Source organism: Sceloporus undulatus, chromosome 2 (genome assembly GCF_019175285.1).
Source record: "Sceloporus undulatus isolate JIND9_A2432 ecotype Alabama chromosome 2, SceUnd_v1.1, whole genome shotgun sequence".
Lineage (NCBI taxonomy): Eukaryota > Metazoa > Chordata > Lepidosauria > Squamata > Phrynosomatidae > Sceloporus > Sceloporus undulatus.
Window position 1 is genome coordinate 179574183 of NC_056523.1, and position 24545 is coordinate 179598727.

The 24545-nt window shown below is 41.2% G+C and overlaps 1 protein-coding gene across 1 annotated transcript in view; it reads left to right on the top strand.

Annotated features, from left to right (window-relative positions):
• Positions 1-24545, top strand: part of R3HDM2 (R3H domain containing 2) — a 112883-nt gene that overhangs the window by 21036 nt on the left and 67302 nt on the right. Inside the window, 6 exon segments of the mRNA XM_042449769.1 lie at positions 6193-6389; positions 8207-8248; positions 10784-10870; positions 11965-12088; positions 20412-20490; positions 21954-22013. Coding sequence (XP_042305703.1) covers positions 6225-6389; positions 8207-8248; positions 10784-10870; positions 11965-12088; positions 20412-20490; positions 21954-22013 — 557 coding nt within the window. The 5' untranslated portion in view covers positions 6193-6224.

The window sequence follows — 24545 nt, forward strand, 5'->3', positions numbered from 1 at the left end:
GAGAGAATCTCCACTGTTGAATTGGGACTATATTGGGTCCCCCCCCCCCTTCCAAGCAGTAAATGAATGAAATCTAAGTTTTGCTACAAGAAATCAACAATAACCAAAGCAGGCAAAACTGCTTACTCTGTGTAGGATTGATCGGTTGGCATGCTTCTTATTTTGACTTTGGAATTGTTTTGTCAAAAGTAGTTTGGACATATCTGGATGAATTGGGGATAGTTCAAAAGCAGTATGTGGCCACAGACCGGCTTGATGAGCTGCATGGGTGTCTTTTCTCTTGGGTACTGGAACTACTTAGTGTCTTTCATCAATGTCTTCTGCTATATTGTCACAGTGATAAGAGCTATAAATCTATTATTTTTAAAAACAAAACAAGAGCAACAACAATAATTTTAATAATTTTGTTCATTTATATTCTGTTTTTCTCCTAATAACAGGGCTTGGGGCAAGATTACAAATTATTAAAATCAGAACATATTTAAACCATATAAAACAACACTAAAAATAAAAATACAAAAGTTAAAAATCCTCCATAGAAAATAAATTGAAAATGTGTTTAGAAAGCATAAAGATCTCAGAATCATAGAGTTGGAGGTCAACTAGTCAGTGTAGGAATTGAGATCTAAAGCTTCCCTGAGAGGAGGCCATCCAACCTCTGTTAGAAAACCTCAAAAAAAAAGGAGAGACCACTACCATCTTTACCATACCTATTCATCCTGCTTGTCCACTTAATCATCTACAGGAGCTGAGTTGCTATAATACCTCTTGCTCAGAGATTGAGACTAAGGAGCAACTTATTAAAGACTATGCAGTGGATCCAAGATAAGAAAAAAAATGAATCCAAGACTTTTAAAACATTCAGGTTCCAATGTACAACTACTACCTGCACCATAGAGTACATTGTACAGCCTCTACATTCAACAAATCAACATAAGGCAGGGGCAGAAAATGTTTTGTTCTCCTGATGTATTGGCCTGGAACTCCCACCAGCCGTACTCAGTATGAGAAGGATAATAGAGGTTGTAGTCCAAAACATCTCAAATAGGGGTGGACAGCTACCAAGTGTTGGGGTTTGAATTGTGTAGTTGCTGTTGGGTATTAGATGATGTGTTGTTGTTGTTCTTGTATGCCTTCAAGTCATTTCTGACTTTTGGCAACTGAATCACAGAGTTTTCTGGGGTTGAGAGTGTGTGATTTGCCAAAGATCAGCCAGTTAGTTTTCATGCCTGAGTGAGGAAATCAAACCTTGTTCTCCAGAATCATAATCCAATGCTCAAATCACTACACCATGCCTGTATACAGTGTGCCTGTGCCATACGCGGGCACACTATACATGGCTTCCAGCTTATGCAGAAGCCGTGCTGCAATGAAATTAATACTGCACGCACCTGTGGTGTACACACTACCACGAGCACGCGCCCCATTGTTTCCAATGGGGCACAAGCATACGCGGATTTCCCCTTATGCGGGGGATCCAGAACAGATCCCCCACATAAGGAGCGGTCCCACTGTATTAGATGCCAAATTCTCTTTACCAGATATAGGGCCCATACAGCCAGGCCAAAATAAAGCTGCTTCGGGCCACTTTGGAGGTAGGCTGTTTATATAATGCATGTGTCCTAAGAGGCCAGAAGCCATGCCAAAGCCATGCTCCAGTCCTAAGGAGTGGAGCACAACTTTGGTGCAGCTTCTGGCCTCTTAAGATGCATGAGTCATTTAAACAGCATTCCTCCAAAGTGACTCAAAACAGCTTTATTTTGGCCTGTCTGTACAGGCCCATAGTTTATGGAATGATTATAAGCCTGATAAATATATACTCATGTACAAGTCTAGAAATTTTAGGCAAAAAACTGACCCAAAAAACCTGGGCTGACTTATCTACTGGTCAGTGTAAGCACTGTACTTTAATTCTTATCAAAACAGGTACTATGCGCTGGTGAAAGGTGAAGCTTTTAACCTTTTTTTGATGTACCTAAAAGAAGCATCAACCCCCTCTACTATCTCATCCATCCAGTCTTTAGGGTGAGCACAAATAGTTGTGCCTTTCAAAACTTTTAAAGATCTTTAGCATCATTTCCCTTTACTTCAGCCTTTACATCTTTCATTTCATGCCCCTAAGTTTTACCCTCGACTTATCCACAGGTCATATCAAAATCCATAATTTTGGCCCCAAAATCTGCCCTCGACTTATACATGAGGTCACCTTATAGTTGAGTGTATATGGTAATTATTGTGCTGCTCTGAATAAGTAGCAATTTCTTCAGGTGAGTGGGAGTGATACAACTGGCACCCTGTCTCCAGTGCAGTCTTGTTTCATCCATCTTAGAAGTGTGTTGCCAAACTTCTTATGTAAACCCAAGGAACTGTGTCCCACAAAGCCTTCAACACTCTAGTTTGAGATTGTCTTATTTGGAGATATAAAGTGGTTTGAAAACCATTTCTTTACCCAGGCTACATCTCTACTCTTATGAATTCTGTCCCATCCCTTCTGGCCTGTTGTACCACTGAAGGTGTCTGCAGTACAAATTGGGCAGTTCATCTCAAGAGACTTTGGTGCTCAGGTCAGATTTTAGACAGGGCAAAGAATCACTTGATAGAAAAAAAATAATAATATAACCCATTCGTTCCAAATGGTCTGAATTCAATGTGAGGAGTTTGCAACACGTTATAAGCCATGCACAGCTTTCTAGTTGGATGTTCTTCTTTGTGGAAGGGTACAGCCTTCTGCAATTCTGCCTTTGCTTCTTCTTGTCTAACATCAGGAGGGTGGGGAAGAGAAGCTGGGAGAGGATTGGGAAGGCTGTTACCTTCTGTGCCTCTCCCTGTTAAGGATCAGGCAGGCTATAGCCTTGCCACCATAATGCATATATGGCTTTCAGAACACGGAACACAATGATCCTTCTTATTAGGTGGACTTCCCATCCTCTTTACTAAGGGGAAAGAGAAATACTCTGGGGTAGAGGGGAAGGAGTAGTCATCTGTTTGAGGGTTGGGGAAATATAAGGCAGTGGCTTGAAGAAGATCCTCCTCTACACCATTGTCGGACAATTGGAAAAGTTCCTTGATTTTTTTCCTTGAGTATTTGAATATTCTTTCCATCCCTGCTCCTTCCAGGGATGGAAAGACTGTACCACTGATCTCTCCAGACCACATCTGTTTGTTAGATATAGGAAGGCTGAGATAATGTAATGATTCAGCTGTGCCAAAAACAAAACAAAACAAAAAACCCTGTATGTGTGCTCAGAGGCACTCAAAAGAAAATTCTAATTTAAGACTTCTCCACCCTTGTTTCACTAATGGATTGTTGTAGCCACTTATTGCTGCATTTGTAGTGAGACAGTGTCTTGTTGATGTTGTTGTTGTTGTTTGCCTTCAGCTGGATTTAAATTTGCATTTATCTATACAGATGCTGATTCCTCCATTTGGCTCCCTCATGCCAAATCCTTATACAAGGAAAGGTGTGAATCAAAGGGTAAAAAGAGTAACTAAAATAACTCCAGATTTACTTTAGACACACAAAAAATGTGCATGTCTTATAGGATCATTTCTGATGGATGCTAAAACATTTAGCAGTCTATTGAAATCAGGAAACAGGCATTCAGAGCTTTGTGAATAGCGATCAAGGTGTGCTCTTCTGGTGTCATTGCTTAATTTCTTAATAAGTATGTGGACATAAATGTTAAAAAAAAAGTTCATGACCAAAACTCCAGCCTCACAGATCTTAAAAACCATAGTGGAATGTGGAGAAGGTGACAGCATTTACTTGGATTTCTGGTGGCAAGATCAGTCTCTAAAAAAGCTCAAATCAGTACTAGATCTCTTACTCGCAGGAGATTGGTGTACTGTTCTTATGGTGGCCCAGTCCTGCACAAGTCTTATGCTTTGCTCTGTTTGAGGCCATAGTAATGTGCCACCAACAGACCACTTCATTCCTTCTGCATGCTACTTGTGGAAGCCATAACAGAAAAACAAGAAGTATCCCTGCCCCAGACCTGCTGGCCCCCACTTCAGAAGCCCTTTGAGCCGGATGCTGCTGTTTCTTATGCTCTGGACGCTGTTAACAGAGTTTATTTCTATAGAACTTGGAACCAAATGACTGTCTTCTTGTGGCATGGTAAGCTAGCAGTCACAGGGTTAGAGGATTGGGCTGAATACACTTGAAGGCCTACGGAGTGACAGATCATCATACCCTTCAAGCACAGGTGGTTGTATGCTTACACACATGAAATTACACTACTGTCCTCTCTGTTAATTACTAACACTCATTGGTTCTGTACTCAGTCAGCCATGTGGATTAGAAATGCCACTTCATGTCTTAGTTTGCATTGCTGTTTCCTTTTAAGCATCCCACTGATGGAAACACACAAAGGGGGATTAGTTATTCCTTAACATGAAAACTTGAGTGCTTTGGTTACTTATACAACAACATGGGTACAAGTTTGTCATCAGTCTTCACTAACGGTATAATAACTAACCTGCTATTTCTGTTTCCCCCTCTCTTCTCTGGGTAAATGCTTGTCTGAAGTATAAGCTGAAAAATAAGCAGTGCTGTATGTTCAGTGCTCCGTAAATGAAGTGAAAGAGAAATGACTTTGAACTGGCTTGTGAATATTAGAGATTCCCACACAGGACCAATAGTCAATAAATCTTCATAGGATCTGTTTTCTGTGGATTTCTGGCTAGTGCTTAACAAAGGGAATATAAACATTGTGTGTATTTTCCCTTTCTCTGCCTCCCAATTGCTGTATAGACAGAGTTTTCTAAGTAAGCTCATGAGAGATTTAGTCAGGTGGATGCAAAGTATTGCATTCTCACAGGGCTTTACTGTGCATTCACATGTCTTCTCACTGTGCAGTTACACATGGATGTTCATTGTATACCATGCTAGATTGTTACAGACCAGACTCTACAGTTACCGTTGCTCCTGAATTTCACCTATAGCAAAAGTTCCAGGCAAATTGTGTGGTTCCTCCTGAAGTAAAACTGCTGGGGGATTTCAACTGAAATACCTGAAATATGGCTGGCAATGATTTTTTGGTGGCTGCTGCACAAATTCAGTACAGTAGTTGGGTGGAGGTATGTTTGGTTGTTTTTGGTGAAAGTTGAACTGTTGGAAATCTCTGTGAGGTGCTAAACAGTGGAAGGAATTTTGAGGATGCAACAAAGTTTCAGTGATATTTGTGTAATTTTGCATGTGTTTCCAACACTTCTGTTTGACTAATAACACATGGTTGGGAATGAAGTGGAAATAAAAGTCATTCTTTATGGGATCAAAAATGAATTGTCTCTACTTATTAACATGTACGAATTGGTTACAATCTTTGGTACTCAAAACAATTAGCATTAGATTTCTTGCTGATTAGCCCTTCCTTTTCTCAAAAAAATTCATATGGCAGAATTGGGCATTTTTTTTTTTTTTAGTTTTAAGGGTAGCGTATTCTGGTCCAAACCCAACTCTTAAGCCTTTTTCTTCCTAACCCCCTCCCCCTTGCCTCCAAAGTAAGGGCACCTAATTTGGAAGGATCAGCTTTAGCTGATTTCCATTTCTATGAAGCAAATTGATAAACATTCTGTTTTCCTCTTTCTTTGTCAGAGTTTTATAAGTAAGCTTCTTAGAGTCATGTTTGATCATATGAGCCTCTAAGTTGTCTGTTGTTTTACAATGATCCCATGAATTTCATAGGGTTTGCTTAGGCAAGGAATGCAGATGCAAATCACTGGATTCTTGCAGGGCTCTTTTGTAGACACTGAGCAGATATCTCTGTCAAATTACTGTGGTGTACTCAAGAAAACAACTGGGCAGAGTAGAAACCTACTTTTGCCCTGGTGAGCCCAGAAATCAAGGGCCATATTTCATGTTAGGTTAAAACTAGTTGCATTTAATATATTTTTTGAAGTTCCTGTTCAAGTAGAATTGATCAGGACTGAAACTGCAGCAAGGGGATACACTTCCGCCAATAGTTCTGATAAAAATCACCCTGCATAGAAGGGGATTGGTCTGGATGGCCCTTGAGGTCTCTTCCAACTCTGTGATTTTATTATTCACCCCCATCTCACTTCACTAGATACTGTTTGCATTAGGAGGTGAGTTCTCAGTGGTACTGGGTGGTTTCCTTCTGATTCAAATAACAAATATTATTAGAAAGACTAACCTGTATTGACCACCATCCCTGCTGTCTCTGTCTTCAGGTGTTCATTTCTAACAGTCTGTTGTGCTGAAGATGTCTAACAGTAACACGACACAGGAGACACTGGAAATAATGAAAGAGTCAGAAAAAAAGCTGGTTGAGGAATCTGTGAACAAAAACAAGTTTGTATCCAGGTCACCAAGCAAAGAAGAACTTGAGAAGGACGGGGAGGAGAATAGCACACGGCAAGAATCTCAGGTAACTGGAGGATCTGTCAAAACCACATCTGGGCCAGCAGGGCCATTCATGACACATTTTGATTGGCAGAAGATCATAGACTGCTCAGGGAGAAGTTTTATTCCAGTACTGTTTTAGAATTTGCTTAATTAGAGATTCCAGAGATTATATCCTTTCTCTAGCATCCTCAACTGCACAGAAGTCTCCTGCTCGCTTGAAACAATTGAGATTTTCTCCCTTGGTGCCTCTTATAGCTATAACTTGGGTCACCCGTGTGAAGCTCTACCTTCTCTCTTCTTAATCCCTCCCCAGAGCCCAGCATGCCTTCAGTCTAATCCTGTTATCCCCCTCCACAGCTCAGATAGAGTCTAAGCATTGCATTTGTTCACACAATTGTCCTTGGGCTACCTTTGCTTCTATTCTGTTCCTCTCTTGTGTCCCAACAGTGTTAAAATTTGGATCCTCTATTCCTTGGGGCAGTGGTTTCTCTGTTATGTAATGTTCCACATCTCCTAGAAATAACAGTAATAAATAAACATGGGAGCCCCAGTCATATACAGCATTTTGTTTCTACTGGTTACCTGCCCATCATTTTGAATGTAGTATCAAGCTGGTAATATTTTAAACAGTATCTGTTTCAGATATTTTTGTGTTGCTATTTGACTTTATAGCAAGGTGTGCTGGATCTTTCAAGGAAATATCCCCCAAGACCATTTTGTTTTCTTTGTCTTTTGCATAAAGGGGTTTTCTGCATTGCTTACAGAGCAATGTGTCTCCTTATTCTTTGTACATCCCACTGAGTTGAATGACAGTTTCACACAGTTCACAACATGTAGGATTGCCCATTAAGTGTGTCTGTGGTTGCTTCATCACATATGCCCATCCAAAGTGGAAAAACAAACAAATCTAATTCAGCAGCAGCATTAGCCTTTTTGCAGCATGGCAGTTTAGTTCATATTAAATGCTAAAGAACATAGCATTTAGCAGGCAAACTCCTGCCTCACCAATCTTGCAATCTAAAGGCAAGTGGTAGAAAGAAACAACAATGTAAAGGAAGAGACAAAAAACAGACATTGGTATATAAAGGACCAATGTGAGCAAATGCTGTTACAAGTACTTAGATTATACTTCAAGAGTGATAAATGTGGGGGTTTGATTAATAGGATGTGCTTGAAAGATGGAATTCAAGATGAGAGAGAGGATGACCATGACTTTTAAAGAATTCAGTTTTAGGTGCAGGTTTAAATTCTTGGACCTGGATGACTAAAGTGGGTTTGCCCACTTCATGCTTACTGCATTTGTTTATTTGCTTTTTAAACCTTTATGGTAATTTCTTGCCACAGATTTGACTTTGCTCTAAATGTATGTAAAAGTAGCATGTTTTCATTACATTCTCGCAAGATGAGGTATGCCATGGAAACGATGGCAGCATGATTTTGTGACGTGAAATTGAGCTATTAATAACAGCCCCTGTGGCTATCAGGATCATTATCCTATTAGGATTTAGATATAGGCATAGAATTTCACCAACCATATAATTTGGAACTTATTGAGGGACAAGCAGCCAGTCCTTGGAGGAAGCAATTATGTGGCAAAATGCATTTTCAACGAGCTGTCACCTCTCTGTGCTCTCCCAACCACCACCTATACCTATTCTGTCCCTTTAAAGCTAGAAGTGGCAAAATAGTAGAGCAGTTAGCTGGATGTTTGGGATGCATGTTCCATAACAGGCATTTGGATAATGCATTTTGATTTATTTTCTAGCATGTATCTTAACACTGCATAGTATGCACAAAGTAGCTTTTCCATCTCCTCCCCTCACCCTTTTATTTTTGCAGAGGCGAATATCCAATCATGGGCATGCTAGAAAAAGAGCCAAGGTAAGAGACTCTCTATTCTCCTTTCCTTGGTTATATCATATAATGCTCCAGATGTGGGTCATCAAGAGGAGCTTGTATGAATGTGAACCCATTACTGTCATCCTTGCCACTGAATTCCCCACCCTACCCTGGTACTTTCTGTCCTGTCAGTGTTCCAAACTGGACTTGTCTGTTTCTTCCTTGAAAACATTTACAGTTCCAATTAACCCCCTTGTCTATCACTGATTTAAGAGCATCACATGCTAAAGTCATGGTGTGTCCTCTGAGTAAAGCATATGCAGCACACTTAGATGACAAAAAGATGGAAGGCAGGGTAGTATTATTTGTCTTCCTGGCTGCCTTATAGCTATGAAACTGCCTCCTCTGGTGCAGGAAACATAGTCAGTTGTTTTATACTCAGTGAGACCACTGATCCATCTAATTCAGTATTATTGACAAGTGGGAATCTTTCTTATTCTCCTGTTAGAAGATCCAGGAATTGAACCTAGAATCTCCCATTGTGCCTTTTGTAGAAGCACTGTCAAAAAATTCTATTTGGGCAAGCTTTAGGTGTCCAGACTTAGCCTTCCTTCTTACTGAGGCAATAAATCTGTGTCTGGAGAGTAGCACTTTTCACTGTACATATGGTTCACATAATTCAGTGCCCCACTTGTGCAAAAAAAAAAATTCATAACTCATAAGAGAAATTTTATATTGGGGGAAGATTTTGCTAGGATCCATTTCTCCAGCACACTACCTTTGTATATGAGGGATTAATCTTAGTGTTTGTTTTGTTTTTTTGGTATGAAGAGCATCCAGCTATGAGATCCAACACCTGCAGTCTAGAAAAGATGCAGATTCATTACCTGAGCAAGAACTCTGTCTCAGGATGAGGGATGAATGCTTAGTATTTCTGGCTTTTTATTTGTTGAGGTACAATTTTTATTAAGATGTATCAGGATTTTTTTTAATTTTGGGTTTTTTGAGATTATATAGCTGTAAAATTTTACTTTTCTCCTCTACATTGGCTCCCTTACACACTAGTCATACGCATTTTTAACATCCAACTCTTTACCAGAGTAGAGAGTATTTTAGCTGTAGCCCCCAGAACCCTATTCCAGCATGATCGTATTTGAAAGTGTGATAAATTTATGTGTTTATTGTCAGTCTCCTCCTCTCTCTTTCTCTCAGAAACAAAAACACATACATCCATACCACCCAAAAATCCTTTTGTCCAAATAATCTTAGATCTTCATTTTAACTTTTCATTTAAATGCTACTAGATGTTCTCTAAGCAGGTAAAGTGGTAGCTGTGGTAAAATAGCCTTTTAATTAAGTCAGAATCATTCTGATAAATCATTCAGGGTTGCAGCTTATACTCGACTATAAGTTGACCTCATATATAAGTCAAGAGCAGGTTTTGTAGCCAAAATTATGGATTTCGATATGACCCATGGATAAGTAGAGGGTAAAAGTTAGGGTCAAGTAACAAAGATTGTAAGGGATGAAGCAAAGGAAAATGATGCCAAGGTACAGTACTTGGAAAATGCCAGCATGCTAACTGTTGACACTCAACAGTTGGGTGAGGAGGGAACTATGGTAAATGGTGACTATGCATTGTGTGTTGGAGGCAACCAGGCAAAAGTGGGGCTAAGAAAACACACACATGTTAAAAAGGATGAAAAGGCAAATAAAAGAAAATGGTGACTGCATTAAACATGATTATACCATTTAACTTTACTGTGGTAACGTTGTCTGAATTTAACCCAGGAAAGCTGACATACAAACATAAATATCTTATTCAAATTCTTCAAAGTCCGATTCCTCATTAGGAATAACCTTGTTGGAATTCTTTTCTCTGAGTAAATGATGAAATACAAGAGATTAGTCCATCCTGGGAGAACCTAAAAGATACACTAACCCCCCTCTATTCTCTGTGTCCCACTGGAGAGGAGAGCAAAAGTATGACACTGCTACCATTTTCCTTCCCAGACATTCATATTCTCCTGGAACAAACTAGCCTCTTGCCTTTGGCCACTCTGCTTAGAGAAGGGATGTTTCCTTTTTTTCTTTTTCTTTGATAAGCTTTAAGGTGCAGTACTTACATTAACATATAATTAGGTCGATCCAGGTTTTTTGGACCAATTTTTTAACTAAACTTTATAGTCTTATACATGAGTGAATACAGTAACTGGGGTGGTTTATCAGTCAGCATATTACATAATGGGTTCATTTACTTCAAGGAAGCCCAGTCATGGTTTTTGCCCATTAAGGCAGAGGCTAAGTGGTGTGCTGGATTACCGCACCATCCTTTCACTTCCATTGACAATATACCTGAATCTGATATAGGAAATATAGAGGAAGAATTTCTTCTGGCCATATGTCTGCAAATCATTGGTGCCTTATGCTAAATGCTGTATTGCCACTGAACAATAGGAATTTGCGTTTCTTATTGTTCTGTTGATACAATTAGCACAAATTGGCTAGCAGCTCAGGGATGCATCAAAGGGAGCTCTAGTCACCTGAACATTATCATAGAAGTTTTTGTCTTTTCAGTCTAATTCAAAGCTGAAGTTGGTCAGGAGCCTGGCTGTATGTGAGGAATCCTCGAATCCCTTTGTGGATGGGCTGCTGGAAACCCAGGTAAGACAAAATTGCAACTAAACTGCTTTTTCACTTTTGAAGAAAGACCACTATCAGTGATTTTCTTCCTCCTGGGTTAGACCATGGATAAAAATTTAGATTTAGCAAAACTTACTTGTACCTGCATTAGTCAAAGGGAAAATGGTGGTCCAGGTTATACTGTATCATGGATATCTGTTGTTGCTGTGTGCCTTTAAGTCATTTCTGATTTATGGCCCGAGTCACTAGGGTTGCAGAGCACGCGGCAACTGCACGCTACAGAACCCTAGTCTGTATGGGCAGTGGCATCATGGTGGTGTCCTGTCCACATGGGCATCTCCATGATGACACTGCCTCCACGCAGCGTCTGCATGTCACTGCACATTGCTTTCAGAGGTTTGCTTTTTCCTTCCTCTGAGACTGAGTGTGTGACTTGCCCAAGATCACCCAAAGGGATCCAAGAACTGGTCTCCAGAGTCGTAGTCCAAAAGCTCAAGCCACTGCACCACACTGACTCTTAACATTGGTATGCTAGGATTCCAGTTCCTATATTTTGTATCTATCAGTCCACATTCTCTGGTCATTATTTTATGAGATTCTATTTAAAGCATTGTTAACACTGAGTTAAATTCCAGGCAAGGCTTTCAAAATAAGAAAAGAAAGCCTTTGATTTTTTTCAAGTTGCTATATTGACCTATGCAGGAGAATACATCTTCTTGTCTGCAGTAAATCATATCCATAGCATGCATTTATAGTCTGATGTTCTCTTGTTGACAGATGTCACATGTTTTGGTGATGTGTAGCATAGGGAGGGAGAGACTAAAAGACATTTCTACTTGGGCCCCAATCCATTTTCTATCAAGCTGTTCAATTTATTGCACTATATTTATTGCACTATAGACAGAAAAAGTTCACAGCATAAATAGCTTTAACCCTGAATAAATCACAAAAGCAAGCATAACATGTTTTAGTAAGAACAGGGTCCTGGAGTAATTAGCTAATCTGATCCAAAGTGAAATCCCTTTCCAGACACAAATACAGTGATCCTCCAGATAGATGCTTCCCCACTTCATTTAATGGCAAAGCATTAGTTATGGCTTTTATTTTGTCACTAGGATATCATACAGTTGCATATCAATTGCCCTGACAAGAAAGATGACAAGTCTGCAAAAGATGGTCCTGAAAAGGAAGATAAAGAAAAAAATAAGGAGAAAGCCCCCAAGAAAATGTTGTCGCGAGGTAAGTATCTTAAGCTCTGGTTAGATATTTCTTTGCATTTCAGTGTCACATAAACAGACGAGGAGCATCTGTTCTTGGCATGGGTTTAGCTATTCTTCTAATAAATCTTTTCCATCCACACCTAGAGGTTTATACAATATACTTTGCCACTTTAAAATTTATTGCACTTTAGAAGAAGCAAAAATTCAGTACCAGAAATGTTTTTATAGTAGTAAAGAAGATTTATGATTCCTCAGGACCCATTTACATAGTGCAAAAAAACATGATTATGCAAATCCATGTTTAAGATGCACATAAATGTTTGTATGGTGGGCCTTGTTCATCTGAATAGACTTATTCTGATAAAATCCTCCAGAACCTGAAGGGAGAAGATAGATTTTTTACTTTAAAAATGCCATCCTTATCATCTGATGTTGGCCATATAGCTACCCCTTGATATGTTTTCTGTATAATTTACAGTAATTTCACTTACATTACTGAATATTCTTCCAGTTCTCCTTCCCTACAATTCTCCTCTATTCTGGGTTTTCTAGTTAGTCCCTACTTGATAACTAGCATTTCTTAGAGAACTTTCTTTGCTATAGCAATAACATTTTCTTATCGAAAGCACCAAGCAGCTTTTCATTGTCTTACTTGTGACAACCAAATATAACTTAGTTGATTGTACAGTTTCATTCTTTTTCTTTAAAAAACAAAACAAAACCACCATTAAAGTTAGAAATAGTCACTGTGCAATGCCACACAAGTGACAAAGAAGGTAAGTTGCAGCACAGCAAGGTACAGTTGGCCTTTCTTATACATGGATTTAAGCATACACGGTTTGAAAATGTTCCAAAAAAGTATAAATTTACCTTGATGTTCCATTTTTTATTAGGAACACCATTTTGCTATGTCATTATACTTAATGGGACTTGAGCATACACGGATTTTGTTATACACGGGGGATCTTGGAACCAAACCCCAGCGTATAACAAGGATCCACTGTATTGGATTAACATATGAAGCAGCCTTGTTACTAAATCAGATGATTGGCCTATAGAGCTTGATGGTGTCTGATCTGTGGCTCTCCAAGGTTTTTTAAAAGCAGATGTTTTCCTTCACTCTGTCACCTAGGATAATAAATAATAATAATAATAGCTTTATTTATATACCGCCCTTCGAAACATCAGGGCGGTTAACAGCAATAAAATATAACAAATACAATACAGAATAATAAAAAACAGTACAGTTAAAACAAAGAAGAACTTGTGCCAAATCACCAGCTACTAACAGAGGGGGTAGAGGGCACTCAGGGAGAAAAATCAGGGGTAGGCCTGCTCGAAAAAGAACGTTTTCAGTCCCTTCTTGAATTGGGCCAGGGAGGTTGCTGAATGGAGCTCAATGGGCAGCGAGTTCCAGAGGATAGGGGCCGAGGTGGAGAAGACCCTTCTGGTAGTATTAACTAATCTAGCCTCTGGAACTCTTAATAGGTGCTGCCTGGTGGATCTGAGTGTGCGGGGCGGATTGTACGGAGAGAGGCGGTCCTTTAAGTACCCTGGGCCCAAGCTATTTAGGGCTTTATAGGTTATAACCAACACCTTGTATTGCGCCCGGAAGCGGATAGGCAGCCAATGTAGGTCTTTTAAGACCGATGTTATGTGACTGGTCCTAGGTGTATTAGTGACCAGTCTTGCTGCCATATTCTGCACCAATTGCAGCTTCCGGGTATGGTACAAGGGTTGCCCCATGTAGAGCGCATTGCAGAAATCCAACCGAGAGGTTACCAGGGCATGTACTACTGTTTCAAGGTCCCTCCGGCCCAGGTAGGGACTCAGCTGGCGTATCAGCCGAAGCTGATAACAGGTGCTCCTGACTGTCGCATCCACCTGAGATGTAAGGTGGAGCGACGAGTCAAGGAGCACCTCCAGACTGCGTACTGAGTCCTTCACAGGAAGCGTGATCCTATTCAGGACAGGTGGAACCACCGCCATCCCTGGGCCAGGAGAACCTATCACGAGCACTTCCGTTTTCTCTGGATTCAGGCTGAGTCTGTTTTCCCTCATCCAGCCCATTACCGACTCCAGACAGGCCACGAGAGGAGAGATGCCATCCCTGGTCACTGCATCAGTCAGAGACATAGAGAAAATTATTTGGGTGTCATCAGCGTACTGATAACCCCGCGCCCCATGTCATGGGTGATCTCTCCCAGTGGTTTCATGTAAATGTTAAAGAGCATGGGAGACAGAATGGCTCCTTGAGGGACCCCAGATGTTAGGGGTCTCTTGTCGGAGCACACGTCTCCCAGCTGCACCATCTGGAACCTCCCAGAGAGGTAGGACCGGAACCACTGGAGCGCAGTGCCCCCGATTCCCACCTCTGCCAGGCGCTCCAGAAGGATACCATGGTCTATGGTATCGAAAGCCGCTGAGATGTCTAAGAGCACCAACAGGGACACGCTTCCCCTGTCAATGCCCAGACGGAGGTCATCGACCAAGGCGACCATGGCAGTCTCAACCCTGTAGCCCGCCCGAAAGCCGGTTTGAAATGGGTCTAGGTAATCCATTTCATCCAGGATCGATTGGAGCTGGATCCCAACTGCCCTCTTGATCACCTTCCCCAAAAATGGCAATAGCAATACTGGCCGATAACTGTTATGCATCAGGGGGTCAAGGGAGGGCTTTTTAAATAAAGGTCTTACAGTGGCCAATTTTAGATTCGATGGAAATTGCCCATCCCTGAAAGATGTATTAATGATCCGGTGTAACGTTGAAGTTACAACCGGTCCCCCCTGAGCCGCCAGCCATGAGGGACAGGGATCGAGAGAGCAGGTCGTCTTCCTGACACTTCCAAGGATCCTGTCCACATCCTCGGTACTTACAGACTCAAAGTGATCCAGTTTAACCAAGTCCACGGAAGCTCTGGGCACCTCTACTCTGGTTTCTGCTCTAATACTGGCATCTAGACCTTCGCTTATCCGAGAGATTTTATCCGCAAAGAAGTTGTTAAATCGGTCACAGCAGGCCTTAGAAGGTTCAAGGATCTGGTTCGGGGCAGGAGGGAGCTGAGTTAGCTTCCTCACAACCCTGAACAACTCTGCCGGACGCGACTCCGCGGACGCGACACGTGCACCATAGAACGAGTTCTTAGCTGCATGTATCGCCTCTCCGTAGTCCTTCAAAAGATGGTCTAGGAGAGTCTGGTCGGATAAGCGCTGGTGTTTCCGCCAGCGGTGCTCTAGCCGTCGCAGAAACCGCTTCCTTGCCCGGAGATCTTCCGTATACCAGGGCTTCCTTTTGGAAGCAGGTCTGAGAGGGCGCTTGGGAGCGATACTGTGTATAGCCCTGGAGAGATTAGTATCCCAGATGTTAGTCAGGGCATCAACAGAATCGTCATCGGTTCCAACCGTATACCCCTCTAGGGCTTCTTGGAACCTTTTGGGCTCCATCAAGCTTCGAGGGTGGACCATTTTAATAGGTCCGCCACCCCCGGGGAGGATCTGGGTAGAAGCCTTGATTTTTGCCTCCACCAGGAAATGATCCGTCCATGACAAGGGGGAAATATTAGATATTTCCACCCACGGAATTTCCATATCCGTACAAAAAACCAAATCGAGTGTATTACCCACAGAATGCGTAGGCCCTGAGACCAGTTGTGACAGGCCCATGGCTATCATGGGTGTTTATCACACTATACTCTTATAGTGCTACTATTCCACTTTGACTGCTCTAGCTGCCTCCTGTTGCATTCTGGTATTGGCAGTTTTAAGGAGGGGTATTTAGAATTCTCAGGCAGAGACGTTCTCAGTTCAGTGCTCCACAGGTTTCCTGTCAGTATTTGGAAAATTGTGGCACTTGCTAAATGCAAATTGTGACCCTTGGAAGTGGGACAGTGTAGCCCTCTGTCTCCATGGTTTACCAACAAGGCATAACAAAAATCATGTTTCACAAACATTTATTGGTCCTAGATCAATACATAGCTCAAACATCAGGCTTTCTCACCCATTGTTCATTCATAGGGTCTGGATGGGGATAAAGCCTTCCAAGCTTTCCTCTTGGAGGAATAGCAATCTTTAAGTTGCACCAGGATCAGATGCCTGAAGGAAGCATATGTCTGGGCAGGATTAGCCCCCTCCCTTCTATCTCATCATGGTCAAATCTGCTGAGAAGGTAAAGTCTGTGCAGCTACAGACCCTACAGAACCACTCACTACATCTGAAATAGTTGGACAGAGGCCCCCAGCTGTTTCTCAGCCTTGGTGACTGGACTTCAGAGTCTATCCAGGTATGGTAGACATGCCCCTCCATGTATAGAGAAGAGTCTCCACAAGGTCACTTGCTCAAGAGGCTGAAAGAGCTAGGCAAGCTGTGGCTCAGGAGGTTAGAAGTTAACCCCTGGATGAAAAGCTGATGAAGGGCTCTTTCTTGACTTCTTCCCCTTCTCCCTGAGAAGGCCTTTACTTCTCAGTTGCAGGCTGTCCCTTATTCCTCTTCCCTTTGCCTGTTTCTGTAGGAATCTTCCAAGGCTGGGATAAACCCTCCCCATACTCTGACTGTTTCCTCCTATCTCTGTCTCTGCTACAGCTTCAGCTTTTATACCTGTCTTGCTCCCTCACCCCACTCCTTTACTGAGTCTCCAGCATCACCCTGTTGCCAAGTGACTGATGAACTGTACAGCGACCAGTGGTCTTCAGGGCAGCAGTTGGCAGTCTCTCAGTTAGAAGCAGTAGGAGAGGAGCATTACAGTTTTTGATACTGCCTCACAGTAGCTATTATTACTCTTAAGCTGTTCACTGAACCAGAGCAACATCCTCTCACATTTGGTTGTGGCTAGCACAGAGTTGTTTTTGCCAGTCAACTGATCTGAGATGATAAACCTGAACTCTCTGCAACCTGTGAAATGTTTACGTGTCTGTGGAATGAGTCAGAGATCAAATTAAGTAAAGTGAATTTGGCACCCACTAACAAGATCAGGAGTTGTCTTTCTGTCATCTTTGGATAAGCAGCCCAGTAAACAATGGTAACGTTAACTGCTTACATTCTAAAAACAGAGGGAACTCTAATTTGTTCAGAGGTTGGGAACTTTACTTGACCATGCTGGATGGAGGATTGTGGGAGTTGTAATCCGAAAAAGTAATATTTCCAAGTTCTGGACTTGTTCTGAGTAATCTGTTAGGATGCATCGTTGAAATTATTATTAAGATTAATGGCAGTGCTGATGCTTAGCTTCAGCACAGTTGTATTATTTACTTCATAGTGTAAATGGTTCAATTTCTGTCTGATTTGATGTTTGATCGGTTGATCATAATAAATTGACTCTGTCTGATTTGAATCATTTTCTTAAGCTTTCACCAAATACCGTATTTTCCGGCATATAAGACGACTTTTGAACCCTTTTAAATCTTGTGAAAAGTTGGGGGTCATCTTATACGCCACATATAAGGAGGCTGGAAGGCAGCTCCGCAGGCCGGTGCGCGCCCGCCCACCCAACGCCGGCTTTCCGAGGCCTGCGAGGAGCCCGGAAGGCAGCTCCGCGGGCTGGCGCGCACCTGCCCAACGCCGGCCTTCCGAGGCCTCAGAGAAGGCCGGAAGGCAGCTCCGCGGGCCGGCATGCACCGGCCCAGTGCCGGCCTTCCTGCGCTTTGGAGGCCCACTGGCACGTGCACGGCCTACTCCTTCCTTCCCTGGCCTCCACAGAGGCCGGAATAGAGCAGCGCAACCCAGCGCGTGCACCTGGCCTGCTCCGTGGCCTGGCGCAATTGCCACCGGCCTCCTCCTGCCTTCTAGGGGTAGTCTTGTGTGGTGAGTATATAGCAAAGTCTATATTTTTGTTTGAATAGTTGGGGGGTCATCTTATACGCCCCGTCGCCTTATACATCGGAAAATACGGTACTATTATTTTAAGATTGATATTCTCCTTCTTTTCATTACAAGTAGTGTTCAAGGGATCTTACTAACAACGAAAAAGAAAGTTATAATTCAAATATAAGAGCAAATTAACTCGGTATAATAAGCAAGCATCTACTAGTTAAGATCTGCTTCAGCAAAATGTTTTTAAAAGCCCAGAGCTTGTCTGAATAAAAATGTCTTCGTGTGATGGCCAAAGGACAACATGGATAAGGCTAACCTGGCCCTTTTTGAGAGGGAATTTCAAAGACTTGAAGACTTGGAGTTGGCACCAAGTATGCTCATTTCTTTGTTTCTGCCAAAGGCGCTTCTGACAGTGGCAGAATAGAGAGTAGAGCCTTTCTCAAAGAGCTTAAAAGCTGGGCAGGCTTGTGTTAGTCTTAAATCTGTTCCATGCCATTTCTATGTCAATCTGTGGTTGTAAGTTGTGTTTTTTTAAAAGTCTGAACAAAATTTAAAATGTAAATTTAAAATATATACGAGTTATTTTGAAAATAACTTTTACACTTTTTCTGAACAAAAAACTGTGGCTGTATCAGGAAGCACAAAAGCTAGAAGAAACTTATAATTCTGATCTGTGTATGAGCTTGAGGATTTCTGATCCAGTAGGTTCAGACTAGACTTCACAAATACTAAAGTCCCCAACATCCCATGTGCATTAAAATAGGTATGAAATGTTTTATTCATGTAGGCATAGGTTGGGTATTGTATGATAAGAATCTAAGAAGGACAATCCTGGCAGGAAATCTTGATTGGTCAAAGAAGCAGTTAATCAGCTTTCTTTTAAATTGAAATCTGCATTCAGTTCCACCAAGCAGCATTTGCTGTAAACATTTTGGTGTGTGTGTGTGTGTAACTTTTTGTTTATGAAAATAATAATATCATATATATTCGACTGTAAGTCAAACTCATGTATAAGTCGATGGCAGGTTTTGGGGCCAAAATTATAGATTTTGATATGACTCATGGATAAGTCGCGAGTAGAACTTAGGGGTCTGATGCAAAGGATGAGGCAAAGGAAAACAGTGCCAGAAAACTTTAAAAGTTCCAGCTGGCATTACTGTTTGTACTCATGCTTCATGGATGAGAGAGGGGGTGCAAGTGCTTCCATAACAGATGACACTCTTGCCTTTCACCAGGGGATGGCTCCTTTTCAAATCAGAATTAAAGTACAGTACAGTACTTACAGTGACCCATGAGTCGATTCAGATTTTTGGAGTCAATATTTTTACCAAAATTTATAGACTTATACATGAGCATGTAGAGTAAATTTACAATCAATATATTAATTAAAAACTATTTATAATCACCTTTATGATTAACTGTAATGTTTTAAAATTAAACTGAACAACTTTCCATAAACTCTGATGCTGTGAAGGAGGTGAAAACTTTTCTGAGTTGGCATTAACATATTCAGTACAGGGAAACCACTTTTCAGCCAACAGAACCTTATTATAACCAGTCATTTCTTTCACATTACCCTCAAGGTTTTCCATCAACCAAGAATCCTATAGTTGTCTCCACCAAGCCTTCATGAAAAGATTTCCCATTGCGAGACTGGAAGGTGCTAAGAATTGGAAAATGGAGAATCTATAAACCTCTTTTAAGATTTCTAGGGCCTGTTCCAGACAGACCTTGGCTCCGCCCCCAGTACGTACTAGGGATTGGCTGAGGACACAGCGTCCAATCAGGCCTAGTATGTACTGGGGATGTCAAAATGGCGCCATTTTGACGTGACAGACTCTTAGCGTCCGCACATCATGGCGCGGATGTGACACCGCAAGTGCGCCATTGGCACCTTGCGATGTCACAACTGCGCTGCAAGAAGAACCCACTTTTTGTTATGCAGGAGAGCCGCGCGGTTTGTCCTCTGTGGCGCCCTCACACAGCAAACACGGGCGCTGGCAGAGCACCCTTTTTGGGCACTCTGTAAAGCGCCTAGGACTTGTTTAAGACAGGAAAATCCTGTTGGGTGAACTGATTTATGTGCTGTTGTTCATGGAACTCGTGGCAGAACAAGAAGGTTTTGGAATGGTTACAGCTCTCAAATTCAGCCTGTCACTTATTCCAAGCACTACCCATTGATTCCCAAACCTTGCATGCTCAGTGGTTGATCCAGACACAGTCAGCATGGCCACTGGTTGGGCATTGTGAGAATTGGGACCAAAGTGATAAAAATTGGGACCAAAATGATAAATACAAGTCCTGTAGTAAGCCCAAAGTGATAAAAGTAAGATTGGGACCAAAGTGATAAAAGTAAGTCCTGTAAACAGCCATTTGACCTTGTTTTCCATTTATTCTACTGCTGATGCTGGATGCGTCAGGCTGTTCAGTACTGAGTCTGCTCCATTCAGCATTTGTTGTTCATATTTGTTTTGATGGCTTGGATGCTATTCCAGTAAAGAGAGCATTCCTTGAGTTTCCTACTGTCATCTCTTGTAGATTCCAGCCAGGAATACACAGACTCCACTGGAATAGATTTGCATGAATTTTTAGTAAATACACTGAAGAAAAACCCAAGGTAGGTTTGAGTGTGTTTCTGTGGCAGATTTTCAGGTGGAACGTGGGTGGTGTTCCTCCAAGGTTGCATGAGGGAAGATGGGGAGCAAGAACTGCTGAAATCCTAGCATGTTGATGTTGGTATGTTTCTACTAAGGGCAGGTCAGTTCCAGGATTAAGGTGTGGTGGCAGTAAGGTAAACTTTGATGAATCTTTTAAGTGAGGAGAGTGTTGATGAGCATGAACTGGGAGTCCAGTCTAGGGGGCATTCACAGTATGTCCAGTCCTACTACTTGCAAACATACATAATGCATGTATAATTCTTGGGTCCTGGGACATAACATGGCAAAAATATTGTCAGTGGGTTCTTTACATTGGTCCCTGGGTCATGGCAAGAGCCCATGTCTTCATTTAGCACAGAGCCCATTTCCAGGAGATCAGACACTTTAGAAGAATCGACTGATGATGCTTGCTATACTCTCTCTCCTTTCAGCATCATTCAGTGAAGTTTGGTAACCACAATATTGCTTTCCCTTGAGCATTGTGAGAACTCATAACAGGAGCTCCTATACCTAGTCTCCTGGCATTGATTGAAATGTGGCTGATTCTAAACTGGCCAGGGCCTACCAATTTAGGATGAATCCCACTGGCAGCCATATTGTGGAAGGCGTAAAAGGCCTTCCTGACCCACTGTTGCTGGCCATGATTAAGATAGTAGATGTGTCCCAAGTTCAGAATTTTTGTTGGAAAATACATGATGGTTCTTTTGGCTTTACCCGAGGGAGATATCTAATGCTTTAATTACTTCCTTTAAAAATATTCAGCTGTTGCATGGACCTTACAATGGTCTCCTACTGAGGTTCCAGTTAATATCCACTTAGCTTCTTCAAATTTGAACCATTCATGGGACCCCCAGAGCTTCTTTGAAAATCCTGAAAATGTAGAAGTTATGATTAGAATAACCCAAGTATTTCAGCCTAACAAAATAGATGCATTCATGTACTGAGCATAACACTTGTAATAGAGAAAATAATGGTTATGAGTTAGTTTAGAAAGAACTGTAATAGCTCAAAAGACCCTCCTGTAAATAGACTCCCAATACTTCTGTATAAATTGCCTCCTGTTATTTCGCTAATAAACAATGTCATAGCTGAATGCCAGGCACTGGCTAAGTTCTGATTTCTGTTTCTCTTTAATAATACAGGCTCTGTGAGAGCCCATGGGGTATTATGCTCGTAGAAGTATAATCACTGTGCAGAAATGAATCCACCTGAACAAAAAAAAGCTCTCCTTTTAACTTGCTACATCTGTTTTGCAACTGTCAATGCAGGACAGGTAGTGATGCCTTTATTGTTGAATTACTTTGAGCTTTTAGCTTAACATTGGGATGGAGGAGGGCACTAATTTACAGCTTTTAAAGAGCTTTATTGCTGTTTATGCTCTGAATGCTTCCCTCTCTCTTTTATCCTTACTTTTTCTTAACAGGGATAGGATGATGCTGCTAAAATTAGAACAGGAGATCCTGGAATTTATTAATGATAACAAGTAAGTAATGTGACTTAAAGATTGATCTGGGAGAGGATGTTCACTGATTATGTTTCCTCACAGTAAAGTGTTTTTGCTTCCAGCCAAGCTTAGAACATTAGAATAGAAAGACAAGATGGATTGAGGCTGTGCTGTATATTGTCTCTTTGCTAACTGGCTGCCATTTTAAGGTCTTGGGCAGAACAAGATAATATGGACAATGTGCAACTGCCCCATGATTTCTTCTCAGTTCTTTCCTTGCAACTTCTACTGTGTTTGAACACAGAATGCCATTATGTGTTTCCTCAGTGTATTACTTTAAAGAGGAAATGACAGCTAGTAGCATTAATTTTGGGCATTATGATGCCAACAGTGTTAACATTGCAGGGATGGTGCAACATTCACTTGAAACCATATTGGGGGTAATCACAGACAATGTGGAGGGGGGGGTTTAAATTATTTTGATGATCATTATTTTAAAAAAAGCAACATGTTACAAATGCATAATTTAACGTGTTAGTTTTTTTGCCACGGAGTAATAACTAACAGCAATGGATTTATTTTTTAAAAAGTAGTGCTAACATGTTAGCATTGAAAATAAAAATTTCAATCCCTGAGTAGAAATGGAACAAACAGACTCCTGCTGGGCTTTTTTGAGCACGAGAGATATTACTCAGAAGTAAGTCCCATTGAATTTAGGAGACTTTACTCCTATTTGTTTCATTCCTCAATTCGTATCTTCTCAATAATTATCACAGAAATACAAGGTTTTCAAAATTATATTTTTGTCTTGCTTTTTTCCCAAGGAGCTTAGGGTGGCTTACAAGGTTCTTCCACCCACCCTCATCTCCCATATTATCCTCACAACAACCCTGTGAGGTAAGTTAGGAGTAGAGTGTGTGACTGTTACAAGGTCACCCGTCAGATTCATAGCGTTTTAGCGATTTGAACCTGTGTGATACATTTCCATATTTCAGTACGTAAACAGGCACACATGAAACAGCAGTTTGTATGCCTTGAGTTCATCATAACAAAGCATCTCTGAAACAAAAACAGTTACTGTTGGTTTCTCAGCTGCTTGAAATATCTTACATTGTTCCATTTACCTGTGAAAAGCTCTGCACTATTTTAAAAGGCACAGAGCTGTCTGTTCTTTACAGTGATGATATGTTAGAAAAACCCAGTTGTTCTACAGTCTGTTCTAAGCCGTTTATAATAGATCTCAGCAACACATTAAATTGAAAGCTATGCAGTGACTACATGGTGCTGTAATGTTCAGATTTGCCAAGATGGGTTACCCCACTTAATTCTGATAACCTTAAGATAGACCATCTTAGGCAGCCAAAGCTAAGGCCCCACTGGACTTCATGGCTAATCTGTTGTGTGAACACAGATCTTGTCCAGTTTAGTCTGGTGTGTGAACCAATATATCATTGCTTATCAGGACAACTTAGTGTTCTTTGGGAGAAACAGCTGATCATCTTTAGTGAAAGATTAGATTTAGTCCTGTGACTGCCAGCAGATCCTAACACATTTGCTATTATACTATGTCCTGCTACAGTTTACAATTCTTTGTCTTGAGTATTCTGGGATATACAGTCCAAGTAACTTTCCCTCACTCTGCCAAGGTACCTACAGTTTTAGAATTTTTTGGGGACGTGACAAGAAAACCTTCACAAGAAGTTTGTGCACTTCAAAACCCATGACTAATACAGTGCTGCATCCTTATTTGATTCTAACATTTGATTCTGATACATCCATTTGTATGGATGGGAAAAACTACAATGTGGCCATGCCTCGTATCAGCTGTTTTTGCAGGAGGAAAAGCTAGGTTGCAGCTGTGGTTATTACCCTGTGTTCTCTTTAATATTTAGATTTGCCCTCAGTCGGAAGCCCTTGCCAAAGATCCAGTTCTAGGGATTGAAACTTTCTTCATACCTACCAAAACACATACCTATTGTCAATCATCTCTTTCTATTTTGAGATGGTTCTAAGCATCTGTTAAAAATGGATAAATGTATGTGTCATGCATCCTTATCCGAAGGAGGCTTGTTCATTCTATAATAGGAAATGAATGCAAGTTTGCAGCTAGCTCTGTACAAATGTTTAAATCTTATAAAAGCAAGTTGGGGAGTGGGATTGGGTTCACACTTGTTCATGCCCATTTTGTATTTTAAAAGAAGCCTACATATATTTTTGGCCAGCTTTTCCCAACTTGGAGGCTTCCAGGTATTTTGCTTTTCAGTTCACATCAGCCTCAATTGACAGAAAACTGTTCATGTCATACTCCGTGACATGAAGTATGTCCGTGACTAATGGAATTGAAGTGCCAAATAATGGAAGACAAAATACAAAACATTTGAAGGTCACCAGTTTGGGAAAACCTACTTTAGATAATGTAAAACAGTGTTTTGCACCTTCCAGTATTCCAAATTTCTTTGCTGTCACCTACCAAAGACCCAGTCTGCATGGCCAAAGGTTAGAGACTTCAGGATCTGAAGTGCAGAACACCTGGAAGTCCAGAATTTGAAAATGACAATTATAGATATAATC